Below are 24,752 nucleotides of genomic sequence, written 5' to 3' on the forward strand. Positions count from 1 at the left end.
TATCGATGATACAAATATCTCAGCAAGAGGCCCAGCAATCAGTTCTCTAGCTTCCCACAGAGTTTTCGCGTACACCTGACCAAGTCCTGGGGATTTATCCACTTTTAATTGTTTCAAGACATCCAGCGCTTCCTCCTCTGTAATCTGGACATTTTGCAAGGTGTCATCATCTATTTCCCTACAGTCTATATCTTCCATATCCTTTTCCACAGTAAATACCGATGCAAAATATTCATTTAGTATCTCCCCCATTTTCTGTGGCTCCACACAAAGGCTGCCTTGCTGATCTTTGAGGGGTAAACCCAGCACAGCACTGTCCCCATGACTTGTCCTACCTGCATATCTTCTTTTCCACCTATCCATTCCACCCGCCTCCCTGACCTATCACCTTCATCCCCTCCCCCACTCACCTGTTGTACTCCATGCTACTTTCTCCCCACCCCCACCCTCCCCTAGCTTATCTCTCCACGCTTCAGGCTCTCTGCCTTTATTCCTGATGAAGGTCTTTTGCCCGAAACGTCGATTTTGCTGCTCCTCGGATGCTGCCTGAACTGCTGTGCTCTTCCAGTACCACTAATCCAATATCTTTGAGGGGCCCTATTCTCTCCCTAGTTACCCTTTGGTCCTTAATATATTTGTATAAACCCTTTGGATTCTCCTTAATTCTATTTGCCAAAGCTATCTCATGTCCCTGTTTTGCCCTCCTGATTTCCCTCTTAAGTATACTCCTACTTTCTATATACTCTTCTAAGGATTCACTCGACCTATCCTGTTTATACCCGACATTTGCTTCCTTTTTCTTAACCAAACCCTCAATTTCTTTAGTAATCCAGCATTCCCTATACCTACCAGCCTTCCCTGCATGTTCCTCTCTAGCTCAGAGCAATGTCCTAAATCCTGGCATCATGCAGTTAGCATAGCTGTTGGATTCCTGCTTTCAGATGTTATCATCTAATAAGGTCTGGCAAGATTGCCTGAAGTAAAGTCAAACTTGGGAACAGGCGATTGCTCTTTGTTAATTGTAATGGTTGGGTAAGAGCTATGTTTGGGTATATTCCTATTACTTATGTAGGAAGTAGATAATTAGTGTATTGGAGTTTTGTCATGAGTCAGAATAAAATTTGGATGGGAAGGCTATATGCCTGGACTATGGCTAACCAATCTTTAACCTCTGATGTCTATCAGTGCTAATGGAGAGTGTTTGTAAGTCAAAGATTGAAAACTAAATATTCTAACTAGTGTATAATTGGAAGAAAACTTCAAAGAGATATCTGAATCAAAATTTAAAGTTTCAGGATATGATTATGCTCCTCTGTTTTTAGAATGTGAGCTTTGAGTGAAGTGTAAGAATGTGACCCTGTGTTACTTTTTTGTTGAAGAGAAAAACCAAGTATGGCTGTGGCTCTTTCACTGCTATACTTAAGCAGGTTAAAAAATAACAGTTTTTCTCAGAATTGTAGGCTGATGATTGGGATACAGATGAACTTTTGTGGATAAAATCGATCAAAAAGATTTAGGAAGAGTTGGAAATAGTTCCATTGAGTACACAGTGGAAAGAAGTAGAGTTATACATAGGCTGGTAAAATGTTGTTTGGAAATTCCCTAATCTGTGTTTCGTTTTAAGTTGTTATACTGTGCCAAAGGTTTGATGAAAGTTAAATTTACAGATAAGCATCGCTAGAAAAAATGTTAAAAGTACTTTCTTAAAAAACAACTCTCCAAACATTACTTTCTAGCACAGATTCTGACACTAATCGGATGTTGGCCACATGACAGAAAATGGAATGAACAATGTTACTGGGCTGATTAGACTATTTAGAAAACGAGTCGGAAAGAAGAAATGGGCCAAAAATATTTTTTTTGAAGGTTCTGTGAAGTAAAAAGAATTTTGAAACTTGCAATAAACAAATGAACCCAGCAGTGCCCAGGGTGTAGTCAGTTACTATTTCAGGTGTAATTAAAAGCATCATTGCACCATGAACTGTCCCAAATGACATAATTAAGTATTTGAAACTGCACACAACATGGAAGATTCAGAGGAAGAAAATGGAAATATGGACCAAAGAAAAGGCATTTTAGTATTCACAAGAAATTTCAGTCCAGTGATGAATGTGATGATTCTTTGTGCAGTATTAACACAATGGATGCATGTATACAGTCAATGGAATAGGCCGGCTAAAATGCTACATTGATTACCTAATGAGGATTGGAGCAAAGTTAAGGAATTCAAGAGTTCTTCCAGATTCAGATTTGGGGATGATAGTATGGTAGTTTTTTTAAAAGTAGTAGTTCCTTGCAAAGTATCTGGAATCAGCCATTATTAGTGTGGAAGTAATATCCAGTGAATTATTTTTAATTAAGCCACAGGTGAAGGAGGTGTAGATGAAACTGGATATGAAGAGTGACAAAACTATTCTATTCGCAAAATTTTGAAATTGCAAATTACACAATTGAGACACTATTATCTTCCTTGAATGGAACATAATCTCTCCACAAAATAAATTGATGTCAATAACACAAGGGGCAGAAATTTAGAAGACAGTGTTATTTTAAAACTTTATAGGCAAAATGCTCCTTTGTCCTGCAAAAGTTTAAAATAAAGGAAAATATGCAGGTATCGGGAATGAAGAATACAATAAGAAGAATACTGTACCCTTATTGAAAAGATATGGCATTTGTCTTAAACGAAAACCAATGAACACCATTATGACCTGTAGTGAGTCTGCCCTTAGTGAGGGATATTAACAAGGTCAAAAACAAAAGCACACATTGCTGGAAAAGCTCAGCAGGTCTGGCAGCACCCGTGAAGAGAAATCAAAGTTAACTTTTCAGGTCAGGTGACCCTTCCATCAGAGCTCTGAAGAAGAGTCATGTGGACTCAAAATGTTAACTTGCTTTCTCCATGGATGCTGCCTGACCCACTGTGATTTCCAGCATTTTTTGTTTTCAATACGATAAAGATATGGCATAAAGTTTTTATTTTCATACATTTGACACCCAGGTCTAATTGGCATTGATATATAAAAAGATGAAATAATTGTGGATGATGTGATGGAAAATAAATAGTGACTAGACTTGGACGACAGGGGCAAAAATTTCTCTGCTAATTGTTGTGTTGGAGAGGGTGCAGAATTTAGAGATACACATGCAAATACTAACATGAAATGGCAGTAGAAAACATCAGTTGAGTCAAACTGTAAATATTCGCCGTAGAGTGAGTTGTCCATGCTAGAAATTCTTTGAAGATGGTCAGAGGGCATCCTTGTTTTGAACCTAGCAGATGTTAACACTAGATCCTGTCTGATCCCAGAGAAGAACCTGGCTTGATAAACAAGTTTTATTTTGTTTGGTTTTAACAAAATTGTCTCTTGTTGAAAGCTAAGCACATAGGGATATTTCTTGATGGGATTTGTAAGGGTAAAACAAGGATAATGGAATGAAGTTTTGAAGAATACTGTGGGCTAAGATATAATAGGTTAATATGCAATATGAAAAGCAATTTTTGCAGATTTGTTTTGGCTTTGTTAGCAACAGTTGCTTGGGCATGTAGATAATATTAAAACAACATTTCTACATGGAACAGCTCACGGGATGTGCTTCTTTGTCTCAAAAGAGGTGCTGAATGCAGTGGGGACATTTTGAAGGTTAACTATGTTTATGGCCTCAATGATGCCTCTAGAGTTTGCTACTTAATAAGATCTCTCTCATTAAAATTCAGCAGTCTACATTTCAAAGAAGACCCTGCCATGTTTTACCCTTGAGGCAGATTTCAGGCATCTTTATGATGTACATAGTTAATTATTTGTGGAATGGAAGCAGTGAATTTTGTCACAAATTGCTTAAAGCAGAATTCACTTTTGCAAGTCAGGCTTCTGAGGCTTTGATATATATTGAACTGGATCTCAAAATGGATCCAGTATCACACTGCATCACTGATGCAACCTAGAAAAGATAAATCCCTTGCTGTTCAAATGGGGACTCTCAACAGATACCGTAGCTTCCAAAACTGAAATGGAGAAACTGTGAAGTCTGGTAGGACAACTAATTAGCTGATACCCAAACAAGTTCTGCCATACCTTAAAGATGACATCAAATTCTGAAATGTGTCATGATGAGGATAGCAGCACACCTCAACAAGAGGTCGACTAGTAAAAGGACCCATTAGTAACAAATGAGATTTAATGAAGATAAGTGATTTCATTTTGTTAGAATGAGAACTAAAATACATAATTGTAAAGGGAATGCAGGAAGAGAGATATTTGAAGATGGTAAGGCAAATTGAGAAGGCATTTAAAAAAAAATACATTACCTTCTTAATAGAGTATACAAGAAAACCTATATGTACCTATATAAATTGCTAGTTGAACCTCTGGATACCACACTTTAGGACGTTTCCAAATGCCAATTTACTGTAATGGCATCTAGAAAAGTTGGAATATTTCACCTTGGTGCAAGGTAGTTTAAAAGGAGATTTTTTATTTAGTCAAGATCATGGTAACTAATAGGGAGAAATTTTCTCCAGTGGCAGAAGGTTGGTAATTATAAGATAGTGATTACCTCTTTTCTTTTTGTCACTGTGAAACTTTTTTTTCAGGCTGAATTATTGCCATTTGGAATCTATTATGAAAAAGGCAATGGAAGAAGCATTAATATTCAAAAGACATCTATCTAAATATTTGATGAGAAAGGAAGTTCCAGTGGATGTTACAGGATGATTGATGTGAATGAGCTGACAGTGTGAAAGTCAAATGGCTGTTATGCTTTTTGACATCTTTGTGAAACCATGCCAATATAAATTTCTTAAGAAATGTGTTAGAAATGTTCCAGAGCAATGACATAAATGACATTTACAGTATTGTCCTGAATGTCTGTGATACTTCATTTGAAATTACTGTAGTCTAGTTAGAGAACTCCATGAGTTCCTGTTTAATTTTGAGGGCATTACTTTTTGCTATTTATTAAGAATATCCTAGCTTCAATCTGACCTTGGCCTGTGGTATTCTCTTGGTATCAGCGATAACTTTTAAATTGTAGAATGTTGAAATGAAGTTAATTAGGTATAATTTTCAGCTCCTGTAGCACATTTTTCTATTGTTGAGAGTATAGGAGTGTTGTATTAAAAGTGAAAAAAGGACTTAAACAAACTATTCTTATCCTCAATTTTAAAAACAACAGTGGAGGGTAGATATATTCTAATTAATCTATCAAGAAGTATTATACAAATACATTTTGAACCCAGGCCTCTTGGCCCAGAGGTAGGGCACTACTATTCTGCCACAAGAGCTGCACAATAGGGGTAATGTAAGATGATCCGAACTGCAAATAACTGGTTTCTCAAGACTCCAGTCACAATCTGCTGTTTGTTTGCTTTGTAGGATACAAGACAATATTCTGTGGTATCAGAATATCTATTGTACAGACTGTATTTGCCAAGCTGATGCAAATTTTTTATATGTAGTCAAATTCATTTGGTTTGTTTCCATTCTTAGTCTGTGCTGCCAGTGTGGTATTCCCATTTCTCCAAATCCTGCAAATATGTGCGTTGCCTGCTTGCGAGCACAAGTTGATATCACAGAAGGAATCCCTAAACAAGTAAATGTTCATTTCTGCAAGCAATGTGAAAGGTAAGGATTATGTTCTACAATTAATTTGTATTACATTTATCTTTGTGCAACAAATTTATCTATATGATTGTGGCATGGAAAGATGCACACTTCTATGATCTTAAAAGTTAAATGGTGATCTGCTGAGAAGAACATAGAACATTACAGTGCAGTACAGGCCCTTTGGCCCTCGATGTTGTGCCGACCTGTGGAATCAATCCGAAGCCCAACTAACCGACACTATTCCACTTTTGTCCATATGTCTATCCAATGACCTTTCAAATGCCCTTAAAGTTGGTGAGTCTACTACTGTTGCATAGAACATAGAATGTTACAGTGCACACATGCACACTTTCCCTGGAGTTCTGCACAGAGATGGACCTTAAACTCCCCTTCCCCATATCATGTCTCCAACATTGTCCTGTACAGGTTTGGATGGGGGGTAGGGGGATGATGGCGGCTTTGGATGGGTTTGGGGGCATGGATGGGGGATGGGGTGGGGGCACGCGTGCAGTGTGCTGCTGCTTAATCTACTGAATGGGGAGCGGACTAAGCAAGTGCTTGCTGTGTCAATACCATTGAACTGATGGGGGTGGGTGTGTTCGAGAGGCTTCAGCAGAGCAGCAGGTCCCTGACACGCAAGTGTGTATCTGCTTAGAAACAAGCCCTGAGACAGAGAGATGGAGTAAGGCAGGCAGAGCAAGGAAAAAGGGAACTTCAGAAAACTCCGAGCCCCAGAGGGGAGGCATTGAATCAATTAACTGAATAATCAATTATCTGAACGAAATAGTGCCCACCCATCTCATTTGGATAATCGAGGTTCCTCTGTACATGGACATTGACATCTCTCTGTTCATCTACACTACCACACGTCTTACCATAAGCCCAGAACTCTGCATACCTGTTACTACTTCCAAAGTCAATCACCTCACACCTTTCCGTATTAAACTCTATTTGCCACCTCTCAACCTCTCAGGTCTGGAACTTCTGTGACCTACAACAACCTTCGGCACTATCCACAACTCTACTGACCTTAGTATTATCTGCAAATTTACTACCCATCCTTCCACACCCTCATCCAGGTCATTTATAAAAATGACAAACAGCAGTGGACCCAAAACAGATCTTTGCGGTATGCCAGTAGTAACTAAACTCCAGCATGAACATTTACGATCAACCACCACCCTCTGTCTTCTTTCAGCAAGCCAATTTCTGATTCAAATCACTAAATCACCCTCAATCCCATTCCTCTGCATTTTGTGTAACAGCCTCCCATGGGTAACCTTATCAAATGCCTTGCTGAAGTCCATGTACAGCACAATAACTACTTCACCCTCATCCACCTGTTCGGTCACCTTCTCAAAGAACTCCATAAGGTTTGTGAGTCCGACCTTCCCTTCACAAAAGCATGTTGACTATCCCTAATCAACTTATTCCATTCTCGATGATTATAAATCCTATCTCTTATAACCTTTTCCAACACTTTACTCACAACCGAAGTAAGGCTCACTGGTCTATAATTGCCAGGGTTGTCTCTAATCCCCTTTTTGAACAAGGGAACAACATTTGCTATCGTCCAGTCTTCTGGCACTATTCTTGTAGACAGTGATGCCAAAGATCAACAAAGAAGTGAGATGGTTTCCTGAAAATGGACTAACTTGCAAGAATTGATTATTGTCACAGATATTTCATAATGAGAAGTTCAGTTAATTTAGTTAAATTGATTGTTGGTTTTTATCTGAACTGGCAGTGCAAAAGGAAGGTATATAGTTCTGCCTGTAACTACACTTGTATATGTTTTTGTAGGGAGTATTTATTTGTTATTGCTCCTAGTTTATATGAATTTTTTGGAGAATGATTGATTGATTGGTAGAATTCAACCCAGTGGATTGATTAGGCTTCAAAAAATGCATGTGTTATTACACTTGTATTTTTCTATTTTAGGTTGCTTAATTGCAGGTTTTCATATTCAGGTACCTGAAATAATAGATGGAGTTTTCCCAGGCCCTGATAGATACAGGCCTTTGCCAAACAATTAGGAATATACAGTGAGAATGTGAAAGAGATTCTTAATGCTGAGCAAATATGTTTGATTTTATGAATAAAGTTTCAACAACTTTGAGAATCTCTTTACTGATTGGCAAGGCGCTTATTTGAATGTATTAATATTTCATTACCTAATTTGGCTTCGTTTATATGCAGATTGCTATCTTCCCAGCCGGTGAACAGAAACTAGTGAAATTTCCAAAGTATAAGAAATAGGAACAGGAGTAGGCCATTCGCTCCCACAAGCCTGCTCTGCCATTCAATAGGATTATGGCTGGGCCAATGTTCTTGATGTCCTCTTTCCTGCCTTTTCCCCTAAAGTCTTGATTTCCACTCTTGATCAAGAGGTTATCTCAGCCTCAAATATATGCAAGGTCTCTGCTCTCTATGTTAAGGAGTTCAAAAAACACTCGACCCTCTGAGAGAAATTCCTCCTAATCTCAGTCTTAAATTGGCGTGTCTTTATTCTGAGACTATGCCCTCAGGTCCTAGACTCATTGTTTGAGCATTTACCTTGTTAAGCTCCTTAAAGCATACAGCATTTTAAATGAGATTACCCCACGTTCTTCTAAATTCCCTTGAGTAGGGTCCTGGCCTCCTTCATCTTTGCTCATAAAACAATGCCCTCATATCAGTGATTATCCAAAGGAACCTTCACTGAACTCTCTCCAATGAAATATCTTGCCTTAAGGGGCCAGAACTGCTCACAGTATTCCTGATGTGGTCTCACCAGCACTTTGTGCAGTCCCAGTAAGACTTCCTTATTTTTATACCCCTTAAAATAAGGACCAACATTCCATTAGCCTTCTTGATTACCTGCTGTACCTCTGTGCTATCTTGCTCTGTTAGTTGCAGAACCACTCCCACTTCCCTTGGTGTTGTGGCTTTCTGCAGCTTTTCTCCACTTACATAATACTGTTTTTTTTTGTTCTTCCTTCCAAAATAAACTTCACAATTTCCCACATTATACTGCATTTGCCAACTTTTTGCCCACTTTCTTAACCAATCAGTATCTTTCTGTAAATTGTTTGTACTCTTGTCACAACTTGCTTTTTCACTTATTTTTGTATTATCTCTGCATATTTGGTTACAGCACATTCCCTTTCTTCCTTCAGTCAAATATATATATAAAGCAGTTGCAGTCTCAGCACTGATCCTGGTTTAAACCCACTAATTAAAAATAATACTTTCTCCCTGCTTGCTGTTTCTTACCAATTAACCAATTCTTTATCCATGCTAATATACTGCCTGCAACATTGTGGGCTCTTATTTTATGACTTAACCTTTTATGAGGTACTCTGTCAACTTCCTTCTGTAAGCCCAAATATAATACATCTACTGGTTCCACTCTATCCAGTCTGGTTGAGATTCTTCAAAAAACTTGAATAAATTAGTCAGACATGCTTTCCCTTTTTCATGAAGCCATATGGACTCTACTTGATTAGATTATGGTTTTCTAAACATGCTGCTGTTACCTCCCTGATTGATATCAATATTTTTCCAACAATAGTGTATGGCTAATCAGCCTATAGTTTCCTATTTTATTGTCTCTCTTTTTGAAGAGGAGTGTCACATTTGCAGTTTTCCAAACCTGTGGTACTTCTTCAAAATCCAACAATTTTTTGGAACATTGCAAATAATGCATCCACTATCTCTAGCTACTTCTTATAGGATCTTTGGATGCAAACCGTCAGGACCAAGGCGTTTCTCTGTCTTCAGCACCATTTAGTTTGTTTCATACTAGGGGTCTAGTGATGTTGGTGGTACTTAATTCTTACCCTGTATTCTTTAGAATTAACTAAATGTTCAAAGTATCTTCCACTGTAAAGACTGATGCACAATATCTGTAACTCCTCTGCCATTTCCTTGTTCCCCATAACTATCTTCCCAGATTCAGTTTTGAAGAGGCATATGCTCACTTTGCCCCTTTTTTCCATTTAATGTATTTAAAGAAACCCTTACTGCCAGTTTTCACATTCCTCACTAGTTTTTCATTATGGCCTATTTTTTCTGTCTCTATTGTCTTTTAGGTCCTTCCTTGCTAGATTCTGTGTTTATCCAAGATTTTGTGGCTGTCACTGACTTCTTGTATGCTTTTTCTTTCAACTTTATAGTCTCCTTTAACTTCTTTGGTTAACCATGTTGGTTTATCCCTCTCTTAGAATATTTTCTCCTTAATGGGATATATTTTTGCTGTAAGTCATGAGTGACCTTCTTACATGCACTCTCTGCCTATTATCTTTGCCTTTTATTTGTTAGACACTCTTGTTTCTCACATGGAAACTGAATATTAAATTACATCATGTTATGATAACTACTTCCTGGAGGATCTTTTACTCAGAGCTCATTTACTAAACATGCCTCATTACCCATTATCAGATCCTGGATAGTCTGTACTGAAAACAAGAAATGCTGGAGACCACAGTGAGTCAGGCAGCATCCATGGAGAGACAGAGCAACCAAACATTCCCATTTCTGATCTTTATGATGGGGACAGAATCATTGAAGCAGTTGACGATGGTTAGAGCTAGGACTTGACCCAGAGGAGTTCCTGCTGAGATGTCTTGAAGCTGAGGTGACTGATGTCTGACAACCACAAATATCTTCCTATGTGCCATATATGACTCCATACAATGGAGAGTTTTCCCCTTGACTGTGCAGTGAAATGTGTCCTTGCAGTTTACATAACAAATGCATTGTACGTGCTTCAACCAAATAACCATGTCTCAAAGTCTAATGGGAGTAGTCCTCAGTGAGGACAAGAGGGACTGTAATCCGTCATGGATTAAAAGTGAGTCTCTGGTAAATGTTGATCTCAGAAACAGCCAATTGCTCAAGGCGTTCAGTCAGAGATTTTGTTACTTTACATTCTGGGGATTGTCCCATTGTCAGTCCTGCAGGTCAAGTGCAACCAGTCTTGGGGATTAGTGGATAAGCCAGCCAGGGATCTGCACAAATATGTGTCAGTCATCAATTTGGGTTGGTGTCCCAAGTTGTTTGGGGAATGGGTGGGGGCAGTCCTGGGGACTGTTCACTGAATGTCAAGGAGAGTTATCAGGGGCAACTGCTCTGGTGGGGAAATATGAAGGGGGATTGGCAACAGATTGCTTGGATACAGAGGTGATAACAATTGTGAAGGAGCACAACTCAATTTACAAATGTGGGAGATGGGAGGGCATGAGATTCATCAGCCACCACCACCCCTCCATGGGAGAGTCGGTACTTAATAATGTTTGTCATAACTGACTTGTCGGCCTTGTTCATATAAAATAATAGTTGGTTACAGGAGGGTGCAAGGTCGCAAAGAATGTGAAGATTGAGAGGGTGAGTCTTCACTCCAGTCTGTGAAGTGCCACCTGTGGCATCTGCCTCATTCGAATCACAAGAGCACAGTATAATTGAAATGTGGCTATCCCACTTTGAGTGGGTAAATATTTTTTAATCTGTGAAGGGAGGTGTGACAGTACAGGTTAAAGGTAGGAGCTGTTTCAAAATTCTGGATGTGAACCTCATGCACTGACGAGCTGTGTTGGCTATAAATTTGACAAAATCAAATTATAGGGATAGCTGACCATAAAATATCTCCTCAACATGAGATTCCCTTGTTTGCTCAGGCGTGGTGGTTTGTTTCAGCACAATACAGTCACAAGGTGTTGCTTAATCCTTACATGGGTTGCTCCAGATGATGGACAGTGAAGCTCCATGAGGGATTTAGCATTTTAACAAGTAGGAAATGAAGATTCAATAGAAGAAACTTCACTTTCACATTCTACAGCACAGTTTCGCAAGTCATAGCAAGCCAACGGAACTTGTCTGGCAACTATTTCAACAGAACAGAGTTCATTGAAATTATCATTCACTGTCTGTAAGTGTGTTGATGCTGTGGATGCTGTGCTCCTATTTACTCCCAACTGCAAGCGTATCTTAATGATTTTTCCTTCTTTGCGTTTCCTTTTTATTTTACAAAATAAATTTGCAAACTGATGGCATCCTCCACAGCCTGTAATGCTCCCCAGTTCAGTTATGACAAAGTTTCATGAAGTTATTAATTACCAAACTATGGGTTCCTCACCATCGTGCAGTGAGCAGGAGGCTGGTCTCCCATAGTCCTGAGTGCCAGTGATTTGGGTGTTCTTCCTTCAGCTAGGACCTGAGCTGTGGCAGTGATGTATTCATCAGAATGTACTTCAGAATTTAACGAGCGAAAATACCCACTGAGGTATTGGTATTCCAGTTAATGGAAGCTACAGGAGACAGTCTTAATGGTGTTTCTTCTGATGGGTCTGTGTCATCTTAAAGTTGGAGGAGGTTGTGGTTGCTAGAGGATTGCTGTCTTCAGGGTGGTGTCTATAATGATACTGTTCATGCTTACAATTGCCAAGAGTTTATAAGCTTCGAAAGAATTAAAGCTTTGGCATGTTAAGAAAATATTCAAGGTGGTAATGTGAAAGCAGTGCTGCAGTTTACAATGAATCTTATTTTGGAGGTCATGGCATATTTACAAGTGGTCTCTACACGTTCCCATTAAAGCAAGGATTCTGTCATAGGAAGTGAGCCGTTCATTGTTGGGCACCTGATAACCTGTCTTGGCTGTCTGTGCCTGATCGTGGACCATTTTCTCTTGGAATGAAATTAGGGCAGGTGAGAGGTAAAAGTGGCTGGTACAGCTGCTGGTGCAAGTGCAGGTGGGGGAAAGGGGGGAAGCGTACAGAGTCAGTGAATATGAAATGCAGAAGGCATTCAGGTTTAGTACTTTAGAGGCTAAGGTGAGTTGAGAGTCAGTGAGAGAGAACATGCATGTGCTAGTCAGAGTGCTAAATTTGTTGGGAGGTGGATACAGTAGCGGAGTTAATGTGAATGTGAGGCAACAGACAAAAGATGGTTACATTAAATCTTGCAGAAGGTCTTTAGAGTATGTTCCTTCAAACTGTGGAAGTGGCTTTTTCTGAAAAATTCAACCCATGCTTATTGTTTTGTGAATTGCCTTTGTTATTGTTTAAATTTTAAATTGGCGAAATACCCTTTGGAAAGATTGAACTGTAAAGATTTGGCAAATGGTTAGCTTTTCTAAGGAAGTTAAATTTGAGACTTTCCATCATTTTATACAATTTGAACAAAGAATTTCCTTTTTGGTTAAAATATTAATGAAAAAATACAAATAAGGTATTACAGTTGTCGGTTTTGTGATTGAAAACAATCATTGCATAGTCATTTATAAAAATATATTTATAAAGAATCACTCTAAGTTGTCAGGAAATTAAGTTTGGTTTGTTCATTGTTTTATTTCTTAAAATGTTTCATATTAAATGGGAACTAAATTATCAGGTTTATCTGTAATGTTGGTTATACCTTTGGATTAATGCAGTGTACTCATTACATCCTAAATTTTCCAAACCCCCCAGCCCCAATGGAATTCTTCAATATATGGTTTTGTCAATGTTCATTGGTTTATTCAGACAGCCCTCGATCATCATGTTGTTGTGACACCTTTCTAGCCATCCTGTTCTGCTCTCACATTCTGCAGTTCCTTTGTTAGTCAAAAGCATCATTTAAGGTTTTGTCAGAAAGGTTAAAAAAAAATTGCTTTCAATCAGCCAATTCTGGGCTCTGAGGACTTCACAATATCGTGGCGATCTGCCTGCAAATAATTACCTGGTGTTGAGTCATGAATGATTTTAAAGTGATATGGAAATTCACTTATTTGGATCTGTGTAGTGTATTCCTAAGTTGTGTTGAACATGTTAAATAATACCCTTGTTTTTTCTTTAATTGCCAGAAGAAGCTTGAGTCTTAATGTATTGAACCTGAAAAATGTTATTAATAGTGTATTATTGAGCTAAGTCAGCAGTGTCCGATGCATGCAAAAATCCACTGCATTGCTTAACACTGCCCAAACCTGACTATGCAAGGTGCTTATTTTCTGTAGGAAGGTTAATCCCTCGCCAAGTCTAGTCTGTAAGATATAGAATGGTTTTTGAATTCAATTAGCTAAAATCATGTAATTCAGCAGCATATGGCACTTGTGAGACCCACTGATTACTCATTCAGTTCTATCTAGTTGCTGGCTTGAAATATTTTTGGGAATTGAGTTGGATGCATACTCTTTCTGATTGGTAGATTATTAATAAATAATATAGATTGCTGAAGTAATTAAGAAATGCTGTCTTTTTTTTTTCCAGATATCTTCAGCCACCGGGAACTTGGATGCAATGCGCATTGGAATCAAGAGAACTCTTAGCTTTGTGCCTTAAGAAACTAAAATCTCCTATGACCAAAGTTAGTAGACAGGATCGTATAGCAAAGTGGATATTTCATTTCAGTTCTTGCTTTTTAGGATTGGTAATTTAATGGTAGTCAAAAATATTTATATTTAGTAGTTTAAACTTGTAGTTATTATGATTCAATGGGAAAAAGTACAAAATTGTTTTATTAAACTTTACAGTATTGCATGTATGGCAGTAGTCTATTTTCACGTTAGCTGCAATAATTATAACAATAATGACATTGCTGATTCACCAGTAATTTAAAATTCCATTTTTTTCAGTTGTTATTTAAAAAAAGACTTATTTTTCAGCATACCCTTGAAGTATTAATTCTTAAATATATTGAAAATACAAACATGTTTCTATCTGAATCTCTCATTCCTATAAATTGTTAAGCTGAATTTGTAGCAGTACTATAGGGAAAAGTGAGATATTTATTGATGTTTATGTAAAAGGAAAGTAGATTCAGTTCTTTGTTGGTTTGATTTTTGAATGTTGATACCTAAGTAACGTGTACTGTCAAATTTACATTTTGTCCGCAAGACATTAATTCTGTATATGCTAATAGTTTTGAAATCCTGAATTTTTCATCAGCATTTTTATATACTGCGTTTAACATCATAAAATGTCCCTGTAGCTTTACAAATCTCATATTTGAATGAACATTTGATCAAGTTACGTCAGTTTATTAGGAAAAAAATAACCAAAAGGTAGGTATGGAGGAATAGTTTGAAAGGGGAAAGCAAAGAGAATGGCTGGAGAAATTGAGAGGACATTTTAAAGTTCAGTCCTTTGGCAACTAAAGGCATGTTTTGATAAAAAGTGCAGGTATTCAAGCCAGAAGGGTTATAGCTATCTTGGAAGATATTTACATAGAACATAGAGCTTTACAGCGCAGTACAGGCCCTTCGGCCCTCAATGTTGCGCCGACCTGTAAAATTAATCTGATGCCCATCTAACCTTCATTGTTCCATTATTATCCATATGTATGTCTGCTGCCCAATTAATAGCCCTTAACGTCGGCAAGTCTACTACTGTTGCAGGCAGGCCATTCCACACCCCTAATACTCTGAATAACGAAATTACCCCTAATATCTGTCCTAAATTTATCATGCCTCACTTTAAAACTGTGTCCCCTCATGTTAGCCATCACCACCCGAGGTAAAAGGCTCTCACTGTCCACCCTATCTAACCCTCTAATTATCTTATACATCTCGATTAAGTCAACTGTCAACCTTCTCTCCAATGAAACCAGTCTCCCTTCCCTCGGGCTTTTCTTGTAAGACCTTCCTTCCATATCAGGCAGCATCCTAGTAAATCTCCTCCTCTGAAGCTTTCCAAAGCTTCCACATTCTTCCTATAATGCAGTGACCAGAACTGCATGCAATACTCCAGGTGCAGCCTTACCAGTTTCTCGTACAGCTGAAGCATGACTTTTTAGCTCTGAAACTCAATCCCCCTACTAATAAACGCCAACACACCATATACCTTCTTAACAACCATATCAAACTGGGTGGCAACTTTCAGGGATTTATGCACCTGAACACACCGATCTCTCTGTTGAACTACACTGCCAAGAATTTACCATTAGCCCAGTACTCTGCATTTCTGTTACTTCTTCCAAAGTGAATACCTCACACTTTTCTGCATTAAACTCCATTTGCCACTCCTCAGCCCAGCTCTGCATCTTATCTATGTCCCTCTGTAACCCACAACATCCTTCAGCACTATCCACAACTCTGCCTACCTTAGTGTCATCTGCAAATTTACTAATCCATCCTTCCATGCCCTTATCCAGGTCATTTATAAAAATGACAAACAGCAATGGACCCAAAACAGATCCTTGCGGCACACCACTGGTAACTGAACTCCAAGATGAACATTGCCCATCAACTACCACCCTCTGTCTTCTTTCAGCTAGCCAATTTCTGATCCAAATCGCTAAATCACCTTCAATCCCAAAACTCCTTATTTTGTGCAATAGCTTATTGTGTGGAACCTTACCAAATGCCTTACTGAAGTCCATATACACTATATCAACAGCCTTACCCTCATCCACCTGTTTGGGTCACCTTCTCAAAGAACTCAAAGGTTTGTGAGGCACGACCTACCCTTCACAAAACCGTGTTGACTATCCCTAATAAAATTATTCCTCTCTTAGATGATTATAAATCCTATCTCTCAACCTTTTCCAACACCTTGCTCACAACCAAAGTAAGGCTCACTGGCCTATAATTACCAGGGTTGTCACAAGTCCCCTTCTTAATCAAGGGAACAACATTTGCTATCCCCCAGTCTTCTGGCACTATGCCTGTTGACAACGATGACATAAAGATTGAAGCCAAAGGCTCTTCAATCTCCTCCCTCATTTCCCAGAGAGTCTGAGGATAAATCCATCCTGCCCCTGGGGTCATATCTAATTTCAGATTTTCCAAAATTGCAAAAGCCTCTTCTTTGTCAACCTCAATCCCATCTAACCTTGTAGCCTGTATTCTCAGTAACATTGCCCTTTTCCAGTGTGAATACTGACAAAGATAATTCATTAAGCACTTCCCCATGTCCTCAGATTTCACACACAACTTTCCACAGCTATCTTTGATGGCCCTAATCTTACTCTAGTCATTTTTTCACTCCTGATATACCTGTAGAAGACCTTACGGTTTTCCTTGATCCTATCCACCAACAACTTCTCAAGTCCCCTCCTGGCTCTTTTTAGCCCTCTCTTTAGATCTTTTCTGGCTAATTTATAACTCTCCAACCCCCTAACTGAGCCTTCACGCCTCATCCTCACATAAGCCTTTCTATTCCTCTTGACAACGGCTTCAACCTCTTTACTAAACCACGGCTCCCTCTCTTGACAACTACCTCCCTGCCTGATAGGTATATACTTATCAAGGACTTGCAGTAGCTGTTCCTGAATAAGCTCCACATTTCAAGAGTGTCCAACCCCTGCAGTTTCCTTTCCCATCCTCTGCATCCTAAATTTTACCTAATCGCATCATAGTTGCCTTTCCCTTAGTTTACCTCTTTCCCTGTGGTGTGTACTTATCCCTGCCCATTGATATTGCAAACATAACCAAATTATGGTCACTATCGCCAAAGTGCTCACCTACCTTCAATTCTAACACCTGGGCGGGTTCATTCCCCAGTACCAAATCCAATATGACATCGCCCCTTGTTGGTCTATCTACGTACTGTGTCAGAAAACCCTCCTGCTCACGTTGAACAAGAACTGACCCATCTAAACTACTTGAACTATAGTATTCCCAGTCCCCCATACAACTAACCTGTTACACTCGCTCCTATCAAGAATCATCTTTGCTATCCTTTCCTGTACATCCCCTACATTTGACTGGACAAAATTAAAAATGGGAGGGCGACGCATTGGAGGGATTTGGAACAAGGAAAATAATTTTAAAATTGAGATTTTGCTTCATTTGGAGTCTCTAAGTCAGTGAGTACAAGGGCAATAAGTGAAAGATGCTTAATACCTGAGCAACAGTTTTGGCTGCCATCAGGTTTAGGCAGCATAGAATCTGAGTATAGATCAGAGTGGTGCTGGAAAAGCACAGCAGCTCAGACAGCATCCGAGGAGCAGGAAAATTGACGTTTCGGGCAAAAGCCCTTCATCAGGAAGAGAGCTCTATTCCTCTATTCCTGATGAAGGGCTTTTTCCCTCTATTCCTGATGAAGGGCTTTGCCCGAAACGTCAATTTTCCTGCTCCTTGGATGCTGCCTGACCTCCTGTGCTTTTCCAGCACCACTCTGATCTAAACTCTAGTTTCCAGCATCAGCAGTCCTCACTTTTGCCTCATAGAATCTGATTAGCCAGCTAAGAATGCATTGATATAATCAAGCTGAGAGCCAATAAATGTTGCAGATAGATTTTTGCGGGACATTCGAGGCTATGGTAGGAGCTCGAAGAAGACCAGTATGGGTTATTCTCTGGCTTTGAATGGATTGATGAAGGACCTAGGTGAGTGTAGCCTCAGTCAGCTGAATGCTTGGACAGATGTTGAAGAGTGATGACACAACCATGTATGGGTCGAGAAGGATGAGAGAGGGTTTACCTTTGTCATAGTGACATAGGTTGCAATTTGTGACTGACAGCTGTTGAGAAAACCTATGGCAGGTACATTATTCAAACTATTGAATGCAATAACTATATCAAAAAGACCATTTATGCAAGACACAACAGTGAGTCCTGATCGCAATCAATCGGCAATGGTAAAGTCAGTAGTGGAAATCTTTGTATTAGACTCAATGCTGAGGCAAAACTTTTGGGTTCATGTCCTACTTCAAAACGTTTGAGCACAAAAATCAAGGCTGGCAATTATGTGCAGAACTGAGGGAATGCTGTGTGTTCTAAGTTCCATTCTCTAGATGAGATGTTGAAACCCATAACCTATCTGTCTCTGTTGGATCTTACAGCACTACTCTGAAGAGACTAGTTATTCCTAGTGTTATAGACAACAATTATCACTCAATCAACACCTCAAAAGTAAATTATCTGATCATTAACACATTTGCAGTTTATGGAAGGCTTGTTATGTGTAAATTAGCTGCTACATTTGTTACATGCAACATTGACTACACTTCAGAAATTGTGATGTCCAGATGGGGCATCCTCAGCTGCCAACTTGAACTGCTGCAACTCATTTAGGGATAATTGCAACCGTAAGATTGCGATGAAAAGAGTTTCAAGATTTTGACACAGTGACAGTGAAAGAATGATGATATAGTTCGAAGTAAGGTTAGTAGAAGGCGTGGAGGGCAACTTGCAAGTGGTGATGTTACTATGTGTTTGCTATCCTTGTCCTCACAAGTGGTAAGGGTGACAGGTTTGGATCAGAGTGGTGCTGGAAAAGCACAGCAGGTCAGGCAGCATCCGAGGAGCAGGAAAATTGACATTTTGGGCAAAAGCCCTTCATCAGGAACTGACGCACCTGCTGTGCTTTTCCAGCACCACTCTAATCTAAACTCTGGTTTCCAGCATCTGCAGTCCTCACTTTTGCCTCACAGGTTTGGATGATGCCGTTTAAGGGAAGTTACTGCGTCGCATCTTGTAGATGCTACACATTACTGCTGCTGTTTGTTAGAGGTTAGATTACCAATAGAAGCAGGTTGCTAACAGGGTTTCTCATGTGATTAACCAATTCAACTACAATGAATACTAATATTCACAAATATTACGTGGATGAGACCTTTGGGCTGGTTGTTGAGGCAGACAAAGAGCTGAAAGACATGAAATTTGGATGACGTTATTTTGCATCCATGAAAGTCAGACTTAAAAATAAATCTGTGCTAGCCATTTGTAAACCTTAGTAACTACAAAAAATTTGATATTTAGCCAGGAGGACTCTTCAAAGGAATTTATTTCCTGGATGTACTCTTACAAGGGGCACTACTTCTTCAAATGGATGAGCTACCTTTATGAAAAGGTGGCCTGTGTCTCCTCATCCTTCGTTAAATTTGATAAATTTGGAATAAACTCAAACATTCCTGATTTGGTATAGGCTGATTCTGTATCTGAAAGCTGGCCGTAGCCACTTTCTACCAGGTTATTTTTTCTTCCTTATCTAAGTGGTTGCCTTGAGAACAGATGTATCTTTTAATTGAGATTTGTCAGCCATTCACAAGGTCCTCCTGTAAAATTCAGGAGTTAGCGGTTGTAGTGAACCAGATTGAATGTCATCTTAGGTAGCTGTGAGCATATTGACTGTTGCGCTTTTTTTTTTGACCAAATAGTAGCAAAGCTATATAGAAGCTCAACATTACTGTGACCAACATCAATTATCCTACAAAATGATCTATATTACTGAACAATTCCTTTTGGTTTTGTGGTCCGTTATTCGTTAAAGATTATGATATATCCATAAATAACAAATATTGATACTTCGATCTCACTGAAAGGCAGAATATGCTGCAGAGGCCTAATGACATTTTCCTCCAATATTTGGACTTTTAAAAGTAAACAATCAATGAATCTCTTAAGAAATTTGTCAGCTTTGTCACTATCGGGAGTATATATTTTCAAGCAGCATTGGATGTTGTTATAACAGTGTCTTTTCACTTTTCACTCCACTTGCCCTCATTTCTTTTTATAGTCCTCCTGCTAATAAGCACACCCGGAGGTTGTGATTGCTGCAGGCATGTAAACTTTGATGCTAAGAATGTGTTTAGGAAGGTTACTTGTGGTGAACATCAGCCATGTTGGCTCTCCCAGAAAAGGGGAATAACTGAGAAGAAAATATGTCAAAGTAAGACACTTTGGGAGGGTCTGGTGACTGAGCAGCAAAGACTCAACCCTAGAATATTAATGCAATCTGAAATATGAAGTAAATTGTTTGCACCTCATTGTTAAACTTCTCGGGAAAATTAAATGTGGCAATGCTTCTTACAACTTTGACATAAGTTATTACTTTTGTTCAGGTACGTCTAATCGATGCTGGCTTTATTTGGACTGAGCCTCATTCCAAGAGACTAAAGGTGAAACTTACTGTTCAAAAGGAGGTGAGAAGAATGTTGTTATTCAACAATAGTGAGTGCTTTTCTTGGAGTTGTTGGTTGGTTCACCGAGCTGGGTGATTTTTTTATTTTTATTTCTGCAAATATTTTGTCCCTCAAATGCATGACATCTTCAGTGCTATGAAGCGCTGTTATTTTGATCTGTCCAGAATTTATACAGTTTTGTCTGTCACAGTGGGTGGTTGTACTTCCGGTTTTGTACTGTAGTGGTCTGTAGTTGGGGTCTGTTTCAACATGTTTGTTTATGGCACCATTGGATGAATACCAGGCCTCCAGGAAAATCCGAGCTCGTCTTTGTTTTGCATGTCCCAGTATTGTAACGTGGTCTCAGTTGAATTGGCGTCCTTCATTGTCAGTGTGTATTGACATGAGAGAGAACTGGTCATGTCGTCTAATTGCAGGCTGATGCTCATGTATTCTGCTAGTGAGTTTTCTGCATGTTTGTTCTATATAATGTTTCTTTCTGCTGTGTGGCATTTTATAAGTCACATTAGTCCTGCATGTTGTGGGTATGGGGTCTTTTGTCTTGAATAGTGACTGGTGAAGTGTGGCTGTTGGTTTGTGTGTGGTCATTATTCCCAGAGGACACACTTGGCCAGCTACTATCCTGGACAAAAGACCCCTGATCCACAATATGCAGGATGAATGTGATATACAAAATGCAACAACTGAGAGAAACATTACATAGGACAAATGGGCAGGAAACTTGCCAGTAGAATGCATGAGCATCAGCTTGCAATAAAGCAATACAACCAGTTCTCCCTCATGTCTATACACACTGACAATGACCAATTCACCTGGGACAATGTTACAATACTGGGACACACAAAACAAAGACGAGCTTGGGAATTCCTGGAGGCCCTGGTATTCATCCACTGGCATAAACAAACATGTTGAAATAGATTTTGTCTACAGAGCTCTACAGTACAAAACCAAAAATAGAACCACCTGCCATGACTGACAGAACCGTATAAATTCTGGGCAGATCACAACAACAGCGCTTCATCCGGGGCTGACATAACACTGAAGATGTCACCCAGTTTGAGGACAGAATGTTTGCAAAAAAAAAAATCAACTGCTTCGGCAAACCAACCAAAAACTCCAACCACAACCTGAGCTATAAATCTTCACAAAAACCTTAAACTGCTTTTCTTGATTTTCCTTTGGGTCAATGCATTTATTGCAGAAAGTGATGTCAATGTGTATGTTTTATTTTAAAAGCTTCCAGAAATGACAATCTCCACTAGATTAAATACCTTGAAGGGAGACATTGAGGATTTTGATGCAAAATTGCAAAGGTTAAATTTTTATATGGGTAATCAGGAAGAACTAATCTCGCTTTGTTTGTATGAAAATATAAACAGTGTCTATTTGCGAATCTTTCAGTGATCGGGGAAGTGGTTAATTTAGACTAGTGAATTTTCAGCCAGGCCTTCAGTGGTTCACCATTCCTTTTAGGATGACATTATTAGTTGGGAAGGGCATTGTTCAAAAGTGGATGTTTTGTATGTTCAGTTTTTCATACCAGTCAGTAGTTTTAGATATTTTTCGCTTCTCCTTTTTAATCTTTTTTTTGTCAGGGTGTGGGTTATCTCCAGCTAATAGCCAAGCCAAGGCACTACAGGCCAGTGAGCCTGATATCAGTGGTAGGCAAATTGTTGGACAGGATATTGAGGGACAGGATCAACCAACATTTGGATAGTCACAGTCAGATTAGGGATAGTCAGCACGGATTGCTATGCAGGAGATCATGTCTGACAAATCTTTGAGTTTTTTCAAAGAAGTAACCAAGAGAATGTTGTCGATGTGGACTTTAGTAAGGCCTTTGACAGTCCCACACGGCAGGCTAGTCATGGGATTCAGGGAGAGCGAGCTAATTGCATTCGAAATTGGTTCGATGGTAGGAAGCAGAGGTTGATTGGCTGAAGGTTGTTTCCTCTGACTGGAGGCCTGACTAGTGGTGTGCCTCAGTGCTGGGATCTTTGTTATTTGTTATTTACATAAATAATCTGGATGTGAGTGTACAAGGAATGATTAGTAAGTTTGCGGATGATACTAAATTAGGTGGTATCGTTGGTAGCGAGGAAGGTTATCAGAAATTACAGGGGGATCTTGATCAGGTGAGGAAGTGGGCTGAGAATTGGCAAATGCAACTCAATACAGGTAAGCGAGAGGTGTTGCACTTTGGAAAGTTAAACCATGGTAGGTCTATCGCAGTAAATAGTATGGTCCTGAGGAGTATTGTGGAACAGAGGCACCTGGGAGTACAAGTACATAGTTCTTAGAAAGCAGTATCACAGGTAGACAGAGTGTTGATGCAGGCCAGCATGTTAAATGCCTGCATTGGTCGAGGCGTTGAGTGTAGGAGTTGAAATTTTATGTTACAGTTTATACAAGATGTTGGTGAGGCTGCACTTGGAGTATTGTGTACAGTTTTTTGGTCACCCTGTTATAGGAAAGATATAGTCAAGCTGGAAAGTGTGCAAAGAAGATTTGAGGATTTTGCCAGGACCAGTAGAACTGAATTATAGGGAGAGGTCAGCCAGAATGGGACTTTATTCCTTGGAATGTAGGAGAATGAGTGGTGACCTTCCTGAGGTGCATAAAATCACCAAGGGCACAGATCTGATAAATGCCTATCGTCTTTTCCCCAGGAATGGGTAATTGAAAACTAGAGGGCAGAGGTTTAAGGTAAGAGGAGAAAGATTTAAGAAGGGCCTAAGGTGCAACTCCTTCAAACAGAGTTGTGCGTCTATGGAATGGGCTGCCAGAGAAAGTGGTTGAAGTAGGTACAATAGCAACATTTAAAATAAACACTTGGATAGGTACATAGATGGGAAGGGCTTATAAGAATATGGATCAAATGCAAACAGTTGGAACTAGCTGAGTGGACACTGTGGTCAGCATGGACTAGTTTGGGTCGAAGGGTCGGTTTCTGTGCTGTGTTACTGTATGACTCTAATGCTTGTCAGGTAATTTGCTAAAGGACTCTATCTGTTTTAGACCTTGTATATTTCCTGTGTTTTGACCTTCTGACTGAAGAGGCAGTTCTAACCTTGTATATCTTGGCTGTAATTTAACAAGGAGAAAGCGAGCACTGAGAATTGTAACAAGTCAATCTCAGAATTTAATAATCAAACTTTTATAATTTTTTCTATCTGTGAATTTTGTCTGCAGGTAATGAGTGGAACAATCTTGCAGCAGGTTTTTGTGGTTGATTTTGTCATCCTGTCACAGATGTGTAGTGATTGTCACCGTGTTGAAGCTAAAGACTATTGGAAAGCGGTAGTACAAGTTCGACAGAAGGTGAATAAACAATTCATTTCATTGTGCAAAAATGACATTTAAATCTTAATGCTTTAATAACATTAGCAACATTTAATGCATACCCTCCATGTCATTATCATCAAGCCAGGTAGGGTTGGGGGAAGACAGGGAGGGATACTCTGGAGTGCAGAATGGATCATCAATAGGCATACTTAAAAGTAAGGTTGTATACAAGACAATGGAAGAAGCATCTGATAGACAGGGCTAAGTATTTAAACAACCAGTAGATTACTTCAAAGTTCTGCAGTCCTGCCACATATAGTTGTGAATGTTAGTAGGTCATTAAACAACTACAGGATATAGCTACACAAATATCCCCACCCTGAATGGCGTGGGAAGCCCAGCACGTCAGTGCAAAACAATGCAGAAGCATTTGCATCTGTCTTTAGCCAGTAATACTCAGTGAGAGTTGTTGATCCATCTCTACCCACTTCTGAGATTCCCAGCATATTGGTGCTAGTCTTCAGACAATTTAATGCACTCTGTGATCATCAAGAAATGACTGGAGGAACTGTATATTGCAAAGGGTGTGGGTCCAAATAATTTTCTAGTAATTGTACTGAAAGCATCCTAAATAACTAGTTGTGTCCCTAGGCAAGCTGTTCTAGTAAATCTATATCACCTAGGAGAAAGTGAGGACTGCAGATGCTGGGGAGCAGAGCTTAAAAATGTGTTGCTGGAAAAGCGCAGTAGATCAGGCAGCATCAAAGGAGAAGGAGAATCGACGTTTCGGGCATAAGCCCTTCTTCAGGAATGAGGATGGTGTGCCAAGCAGGCTAAGAAAAAAGGTAGGGAGGAGGGACTTGGGGGAGGGGCGTTGGGAATGCGATAGGTGGAAGGAGGTTAAGGTGAGGGTGATAGGCCAGAGAGGGGTTGGGGGCGGAGGGGTCGGGAAGAAGATTGCAGCTCAAGAAGGTGGTGCTGAGTCTGAGGGTTGGGACTGAGAAAAGGTGGGGGGGAGGGGAAATGAGGAAGCTGGAGAAAG

The 24,752-nt window shown here is 39.4% G+C and overlaps 1 protein-coding gene across 2 annotated transcripts in view; it reads left to right on the forward strand.

Moving 5' to 3' along the window:
- nmd3 (NMD3 ribosome export adaptor) overlaps window positions 1–24,752 on the forward strand; it is a 65,220-nt gene that overhangs the window by 5,629 nt on the left and 34,839 nt on the right. For both annotated transcript variants that reach the window (XM_043702132.1, XM_043702131.1), the window contains exons 3-6: window positions 5,490–5,624; window positions 13,829–13,925; window positions 20,345–20,425; window positions 23,618–23,746. In XM_043702132.1, coding sequence (XP_043558067.1) covers window positions 5,490–5,624; window positions 13,829–13,925; window positions 20,345–20,425; window positions 23,618–23,746 — 442 coding nt within the window. The remainder of the gene's footprint in view (window positions 1–5,489; window positions 5,625–13,828; window positions 13,926–20,344; window positions 20,426–23,617; window positions 23,747–24,752) is intronic.

The sequence above is a fragment of the Chiloscyllium plagiosum genome, chromosome 13, assembly GCF_004010195.1.
Source record: "Chiloscyllium plagiosum isolate BGI_BamShark_2017 chromosome 13, ASM401019v2, whole genome shotgun sequence".
Classification (NCBI taxonomy): domain Eukaryota; kingdom Metazoa; phylum Chordata; class Chondrichthyes; order Orectolobiformes; family Hemiscylliidae; genus Chiloscyllium; species Chiloscyllium plagiosum.